This window comes from Rhinopithecus bieti, unplaced genomic scaffold (genome assembly GCF_001698545.2).
Source record: "Rhinopithecus bieti isolate Rb0 unplaced genomic scaffold, ASM169854v2 scaffold_5846, whole genome shotgun sequence".
Classification (NCBI taxonomy): domain Eukaryota; kingdom Metazoa; phylum Chordata; class Mammalia; order Primates; family Cercopithecidae; genus Rhinopithecus; species Rhinopithecus bieti.
In genome coordinates, this window is record NW_016805019.1 from 178,302 (window position 1) to 187,077 (window position 8,776).

At 38.3% G+C, this 8,776-nt stretch overlaps 1 protein-coding gene across 1 annotated transcript in view; it reads right to left on the reverse strand.

The window, feature by feature from the left end:
• METTL14 (methyltransferase 14, N6-adenosine-methyltransferase non-catalytic subunit) overlaps nt 1-3,519 on the reverse strand; it is a 26,583-nt gene extending 23,064 nt beyond the window's left edge. Inside the window, exons 1-2 of the mRNA XM_017870880.1 lie at nt 2,362-3,519; nt 29-117 (exon numbers count right to left, since the gene is read on the reverse strand). Of these exons, the coding sequence (XP_017726369.1) occupies nt 29-117; nt 2,362-2,427 (155 nt within the window). The 5' untranslated portion in view covers nt 2,428-3,519. The remainder of the gene's footprint in view (nt 1-28; nt 118-2,361) is intronic.
• Nucleotides 3,520-8,776: the final 5,257 nt, after the last annotated feature.

Genomic DNA, 8,776 nt, shown 5'->3' on the forward strand with positions numbered 1-8,776 from the left:
AAAAAAAAAAAAGAATTATTTGACTGACCTGCAAGTCTCTCTTGTTTCAGCAATTTCTCTCTGCTCATCTTTGCTATTTAACACGGCACCAATGCTGTCGGCACTTTCAGCTCCCAACTGAGAAAAGGCAAAATCAGAAATTAGATTACAATGCATTGGACAACCTTTCTAGACATTTGTAGCAGCATTTAATATATTAAATACTTAAAAAACAAAAACACCTTAATTCACATACACACAATAACAATGAATTAATCAGCTTGCAAGACAAACTGGAAAAACCCTGGGAAAAAACTGCATTAATTAAGAATGAGTTTGACAGCTGGCAAACATTTTATGCTTTCAGTTATACAGATGCTCCTTGATTTATGATGAGGTTATGTCCTGATAAACCCATTGTAAGTTGAAAGTAAATCTGTTTCAAAATAAACGTGCTAAGTGCGTTTTCAACTTACAGTATTTTCCACTTATGATGGGTTTTTATCAGGACATAATTCCATCACAAGTCATTGAGCAGCCTGGATGCCTATCACTTTCAAACCATCATAAAGTTGATTGTGAAGTCAAATCATAGTAAGTTTGGAACCATCTGTATTTGAAAATAAGACACTTTAGCCAAATTTCTGTAAAGTAATATACACGAATTAATATAGATTGAGGATTCCAAATCCGAAAATCGAAAATCCAAAATGCTCCAGAATCTGGAACTTTTTGAGTACTGACATGACATTCAAAGGAAATGGTCACTGAAGCATTCATATTTTGAAAACTTTTGATATTTGGCATGCTCAACCAGTAATATGCAAATATTCCAAATTCTGAAAAAAGTCTGAAATCCAAAACACTTCTGGCCCAAGCATTTCAGATTAAGAGATATTCAACCTGCAGTAGCAATTACCAAAAAAAGCAGGTAAGACAGTGTTTGCACAGGGTTGTGTCTATTACTATCCTCTAATAAAAATCAATCCAGTTTTATTCAAGCTAAGTCTTACTATTTATGGATACAATGCTGAACTTCACTACCTTAAAAGGGCAACATAAATTTTGTTTGGCAGCTGGGAAAATTTTGCAAAATACAAACAAATGCAAACAAATAATGGTTATAAGGCTAAGTAGAGTGCAACCAATTCATAAAAAACTTTAAAAGCTGGAGCCCCTGGGATTTGTTGAGTGTAAAACACTCAACAAATAATTGTCCTATGAATGTATCTTGAGTGAAATAGAAATCTGAATTCAACATTAAGGAGTAAAACATCTGTGGTAGCAACAAAGAGCTACTGAACATTTTTGAAGATAATACGATAAAAGAAGTTGGGGAAAAGAAGACTTAGAAAGGATATTTGATTTGTCCAAGATCGTAATGCCAGCGGGATAAGGAACAAATCTGATTCCAAGTTCCCACAGTTTCAGCAGTACACCACAAATCTGTTCATCAGATTTCAGAAGTCCATTCACTAAAACCAAATTTACTGAAAAATAACAGCAAGATGACTAATCATAGTCTATGAGCATTTCTCCTATCACTTTTACTGATATGAATAGTAGAATTGAAAATACAGCCTCGATTTTAAGTGGAACTGTGCACAACCTGTATTTTCTGCAAGTGTACCCTACTAACCAGCAAATATTAACTTACTCATACACAAGAAAGAAGTGAAGGACAATGGTTTAGAAGACAAGTTTTGGGGAGACAACCTAGGTTGTATTTCCCAGCCGAGAAGTGAGCGACCAGGAATAAAATTCCTTAACCTATGGAGCCTGTTTCATTACTTGATAAGTGAAGGTAACACTACCTGTTTCAAGAGATTACTGTGACTAACACAGAGTAAGATTTCAAATATTAACTGTGGATGTGACAAGGACATTGTACATAAGACGCAGAATATAAAATTTACACTCAGACTACTTCCAGTGTAGTCTTCAGAAAGATGTCAAAGAAAATACAGTAAACTGTAAAAATATTTCATAATGAAACCACAATTTCAAGAATTTGGGGCTGACGACGAGGAAAAGTAAGAAATAGATGACCAGTTAAATAGTGAAGAGAAATGTAGGGGATAACAAGACATTCATCCTGGCGTGAACATGCCAGACACTCGGTGGGAGTTCCCCAAAGGTTAAAGGCTAATCGTGGCATTCGGTTTAGCACCACAAAGACCGCGGAAGGAACTTGAAAAACGTTCGGGGCACCACGAAAATTGAGAACTACAAAGGGAGAACCAGGAATCAGGATCGAAGGACCAGAAAGGCCTTAACAGCTGCAGGTAGAGAGGGTACAGAAAAAGGCGGGGTGTGGAGGGAGGAGGCGGCCGCGCACTCGCATTCTCGATCCCTCCCACAGGGGCCACCAGGGCCGCGGACCTGCTGCGCGAGGAGCTGTCGCCGTAACTTCTGCCGCTCCCGGATCTCCTGCAAGCGGCTATCCATGTTCCAACTCCTGCTTTTCACTACCGCGAGTACTTATCAATTGCCAGTGAACCCTTGTTCAACCTTTCTTCCGAGTCTGTGGAACAGTATATTCACCGTGAGCTTATGAACAGATTATCCTCAAGGCTTTCCTCAGTAGGGACTTCCGGCGCGGCCGATATGGCTTGCTTGGCCCGGAAGTCCCGCCTCCTTCTGGACGCTTGTGATGTGACGCCACTTGGAAGGGACCCAGTGAGGGATCTGTTGCGTTACAGGGGTCTCCAGGGACGTCGCGGGCTGGCGTGGTCTGAGCTAGTCTGAAGGAGTAGTCAGCTGACTTCTCCTTTCTCTCTCTTCCCCAGGATAGCAGGTTCCCTTGGTGTATCACAGTTTCTGAAGTGTTGATTCCCTTTTCAGTTGATTCCACAGATGACAGTCCTAACGTTTAAAAAATTGCCAGATACCTTTAATTATTATTTTTTAACAGAACACGAACTTAAGCCAGATAGCCTAGGATTGAGCCTTGGCCTCTCACTTCTTAGCCAAGTGGCCTTGGCTAGTTAAACACCTTCTTGAGCCTCAGTTTTCTCATCTGTAAAATGGGAGTCGTAAGTGTCTACCTCACAGAGCTGTGATTGAGAGCATAAACAGCATCTGGCACATAGCGCTGTAGAAGTGCTTATTATTGTTAATATTGTATTCACCTTCACGAAGGTAATAGCCACAACATCTGCCCACTCTTCCCAACACCTTACTGTCCCTTGAAATGTTTCCTATTTTAGTATAGTAGGCATTTTATGGCTTATTCTCTTTAGGGAAATGAGTGTGTGATAGTAAAGTGTGTCTTGGTTTATGCGCTAGGAGTCAGAAGCTAAGGCACTCCTTTTTGTGCTTGTACATTTGTCTTAACTGAAAATAACCCAAGGATAAGGAAACAAATAGCTTCCTGAAATTACTCGGATTGCTGGAGTGAGGGGTGGTGATTCTGTCGTCATAGGAAGGCAACAAAGGCCAAAGTCATATTTGAGTTATTACCATTATTATTCACCACATTTGCCATCTTATTTCAAACTTACAATGGCGGAAGTGGACTAAGACATCATGTTGCCTCAAATTTAATTGGAAATCATGGTAAGTACCAAAATTAGTAACAAGTCTGTTCTTTGAGAGTGGATTTAATTTTCAGAAATAATATTAAGTCATCCAGATCAAATCAGTTGAGTCAGGCTGGTCCAAAAGTGGGCATGACTAGATTCCACTAGTCATGCCCACTTTTATAGAAATAATTATAATGTATTTCTCAAGAACTAGGTCTGAAAGGCAATTTTGAACGAGTAGTCCTAAACAGTTCCTTGAGTAATGTCAGCACTATTTGGATACTGTAAAACATTTATGTCCATGTGCGTTAATTTCTTTAAAAATCAGTTGTATTACCTGGCAATCATTTAAGTTGAATACTGATTTAAATTTTACCAATGGTAAGAATAGGTATTTATTCACTTAAATATCTGTTGATATTGATTGAGCATTTTATATGGCAAGCACTGTGAAAGGCCCTACAGTCTATAAAGTTCGTCAAAGATTAAAACCAAAGAAGTCAGTTTTCTTTATGGAGTTTACTGTCTAATGGATGATATACTTGTCTTTTTTTCCCTATGGATATAATACATAAATACATCTTTTTCCAAACAAAGAGAGTATCATGTTATCTCTATTTACTCATCACTTTTTATTTTTTTTTTTTTTTTTTTTCCTGAAAAGGTGCTATGCAGGTTACTTGCCTGTAATCTTTGAACCCCATACTCACCTACCCTCTGCTTCGAGATGATGGCTAGGCAGGGAGTCCACAAACTACATTTCCCAGCCTTCCTTGTTAGATGGCTTCCAGTGAGACTCTGCCCACAGGAGGCACAGGCAGGAAATCAAAAGGGGGAACATGGGAAAGCTATTGTCCATTTCTTTTAGCCCCTGCTTCTGGCATCTAGAGCAATGGCTATGTCCCTTACAAAGTCTAGAGCCAGTTGAAGCAGCCCCTCCTTTCCTTACCTTAAGAAGGTGACACCCTTAACAATGAGTGAGTTTGCTCTTGTGCTGTGATAATACTACTTCTACCTTCTGTTCCACCAGCTAAAGGACTGGTAGCCATCCTGCAGTTTAAAATTTCTAATTTAACCTTACTTCTCCCTTTTTGCTCTTCTAGCCTTCAATATCTGCTTAACTGTTTCTCCATAGTAAATGGTGTCTGTTTAAAATACTTTTAATGATTTGTTTTCCTGCCTGGAACTGTACTGATGCTGATATGTACTACCATGTAATATTTACAAAACTGTTGGAGTCGGGCAGAGGGTTGTTGCAGTTTTTACAAAGAAGGGGATATAATTTTGAAATCTCTCTCCCAGCTAATGAATTTTAAAACACCAGACCACATCAGCATACTTGTAGAGAATTTCATATGCTCATCAGTGACATCTGTTCATTAGAACAACATAAAGGCCACTAGGGCATGTGTGTGGCAGGAAGAGGAGGAACAATTTGGAAAGTCATTACATATAATTCGTACTTTTTGAAGAAGCAATTTAATTTAAGGAAGTAAAGAGAGATCCACATTATAACTTATGCATCTCTCCCCAGGCTCCTGGAGAATGACTCCTCCAAATCTATGCTCCACAACTCGTGATGCTCCCCACAATGCTCTAGGAAATGCTAGAAGAGTGCTAATTTTTCTGAGCTTTGTTGGAAAAACTGTGAGTACCTATGTTGGGCAGAAATTGGGAGAGAGCCCCTAGCATTTTACATCATCCTTGGAGATTTATTTATAGTCATTAAATGCAGAAGACTCCCCAGTTCATGTTATTTCTAAAACTGTTGGAAATACGTTTCTGTTCTCTATAAATTACCAAGTCTGTCATAATTTGTTACAGCAGCACAACTGGACTAAGACAATCTCAAACTTAACATGAATAAAACCTAAATTTATCATCCACTAAAAAAAAATCAATTTCACTCCTCTAGCATTTCCTATTTCAGAAAATAGGGTCAATATCCACCCATTTTCCTAAACAAGAAGCATTCCACCTCTCCTTCAGCCTCCATATCTGCTCTGTGGCTGGAGTTCTGCTTCTGGTTGCACCACTGACGCATACCATTCTTCATGTCTATAACCACAACCTGCGGATGACATGTATTCTGATTCTTATCCTAATTATCTTATCTTTTCCAGTCTATCCAATTTTTCCTAGATGTTTGTGGAAAATTGTAATTTTATCATTTCAAGCTCTGCTCAAAATTTTTGTATATTTCCTCAATATCTAGGATAGCACTATCCAACAGAACTTTCTGTAATAATAGAAATATTCTACTAACATTTAGTTCTGTACTAATCAATATGGTAGCCACCAGCCATATGTGTCTACTGAACACTTAAAATGTGGCTAGTGTATTATTATTTATAAATTAAAGATTACTGAATCTTTATTTTATTGTATTAATTAAATGTAATTAGCTGTATTTGGCTAGTAGCTACCATATTAGATAGCATATTTCTGAGTTCGAGGGGATAAATATCTAAAACACCTAGCATTTTATACAATACTTTACTGTCCCACTAATAGAGTTTAAATGTATGTTCCCACCAAATCCCATGTTGAATTTTAATCCCTGATGTTGGAGGTAGGGCCTGGTGGTAGGTGTTTGGATCACAGGAGCAGATCCCTCATGAATGGCTTGGGCCATTCCCTTGGTAATAAGAGCTCTCTCTCTGAGTTCACATGAGATCTTGTGGTTTAAAAGTGTGTAGCACCTCCGCCTGCCCCACTGTCTCTCTCTCTTGCTCCTGCTCTGGCTATGTGACATGCCTGCTCCCTCTTCGCCTGTGCCATGGTTGTAAGCTTCCTTCTCTTTATATATCATCCAGTCTCAGGTATTTCCTTATAACAATGCAAGAATGACCGAAAACAGCCTGCTCTGTTCTCCTTTATGTACCCAATCTTATAAGCACATTAAAGTTTTGTCTTTTTTCCTAAACATGCCTTTTTTCTTGTACTTGTTGTAAATTTATAGTTGAGTAAGATAAAATTCTCCTAGAATAAAGAGATGGGCTCCAAAGTGACTTTTCTAAAAATACATTTTGTAAGCAGAAAGTTTTTTTCAGGAATGCACATAAGATAAAATGAGTGTCAGAATCTGATGATAAGTTCTGCTTTCTTCCAGTGCCTTGTAAAGAATGGACACTCGGTAGATGCTTATTGATGAACCTGTTGATTGAGGATAACTCTCTAACTTTTCTGAGCTTTGTTGGAAAAACTGTGAGTACCTATGTTGGGTAGAAATTGGGAGAGAGCCCCTAGCATTTTACGTCATCCTTGGAGCTTTATTTATAGTCATTAAATGCAGAAGACTCCCCAGTTCATGAATTTATTGTGCTCAACAGGACAGCTGCTGAGGTCTAGTGCTCACGTGGCACGAGAAAATATTTATCAAGCCTTATATGTCAAATTAAATGAAATACATAAGAAACAGAGATGAATATTGTTTTATCATCACTTGTTAATAGATTTTTAAAGGGTACTGCGATTACATTAAAAAAAAATTATTTTATTTATTTATTTATTTTGAGATGGAGTTTCACTGTTGTTGCCCAGGCTGGAATGCAATGGCGCGGTATCGGCTCACTGCAACCTCTGCCTCCCGGGTTCAAGCAGTTCTTCTGCCTCAGCCTCCAAAGTAGCTGGGATTACAGGCACCAGCCACCATGTCTGGCTAATTTTTGTATTTTTAGTAGAGATGGGGTTTCACCATGTTGGCCAGGCTGGTCTCAAACTCCAGACCTCAGGTGATCTGCCCACCTCAGCCTACCAAAGTGCTGGGATTACAGGTGTGAGCCACTGCACCCAGCCATATAAAAATATTTTTAAAGGCTCGATTTTCTGGAATGTAAAGTAAGAAGAGATATATTTCACAGCCTATATATCAATATCAGATGGAAATGTGGATAATTGAATTGAATTGAATTATTTTGGGCCTTTGCACCAAACATCCCTGTTGGTTTCTTCAAGATGACAAAAACTATAAGGAAAGTGAGAAATGACAAGGTGAATAGAATAAAATAATACAAAAACGTTACAAGTAATGTCAATACATTTAACTGCATACATGAGAAAATATTTAAAGGTTGATGAGTGTAACATGAGTTTGCTCTGTTAATTGAGAAAGTTCAGTTCTGTTGTAGAGCACAGAATGAGGTGGATTAATCCCATAGAATGTGTTAAGCACAGATAATGAGTAAGCGAGTGGCTTGTGAGACATAGGTAGAATTCATAATATACTAAATATAGACTGATATATGTACTATATTATATTTACTATGTTACTATATTTACTATATTATATTCACTATATTAAATATATTTACTGTATTACTATATTATTTATAGATGGAAAGGGATGGAAAGAACATATCACCCTTATACCAGCCACTTATGGTCCTACTCTGGGCCCACGTGTGCTCTACCTAAGAAATCCTTATAGTACCCACAGCTTTTTGCAGGTCGATTGACAAGTTATGGCTGTGGCCAGGCAAACTTGTCACTGTCTCTCTTTAATAGAGCAAGTGTGTATCATTGGCCCCAAGCACCTTCTGTCTGTTGACCTGGCTCAAACTTCAATCTGACCATCAGTGAAGAAGGCTGATGCTGTATATGGAGAGAGACACAGGATGCATGAATATTGCATAACTCAGGATTCACCTTGTGTGGCCCTTCCCACTTGAACCCTATTCTAAGTGTGGAAAGTTACCCCATCTGTTTCCTCTTGGTTCAGATTATGTGCTTTAAACTATGTGATTCAAACATCTTCTTTTGATCTTTGAGCCTGTTTTGTGACTTCCGGGATAACTTGCCTTGTAGTGTACTTGGAGGTCACCATTTCATCAAGGTAATTTCTCATGACAACTACAAAAAACTTAGAAAAATAAGAACATAGCACTGTATAGCATAAAGGAAAGCAATCTGAAGAGGAGAAAGACAGGTAGTCACAAATTGTGTCATTAATAGACTGAAAGACCAAAAAAGCAAAGGACAAACCCAAAGACAAAATGTGGAAAAGGTTTTTTTCTAAATTCATTTATAGAAAAAGGAACAAGAAAGAAAGACATGGTTTGGGCAGTGTATAAATGTCATCGATAACAATTCTACTTTGTTTCTGAGACCAAAATAGCAGTTTCAGAGGTCAATACGACAACGACCAACAAGTGGACTCATCCCTGAATTTCCTGTCCTCCTCCTTCTTCCTCCTCCTCCTTTTCTTTCCTTCTTTCCTTTCCTCTTTCTCTCTTTCTCCCCTTCCTTCCTTCCTTCCTTCCTTCCTTCCTTCC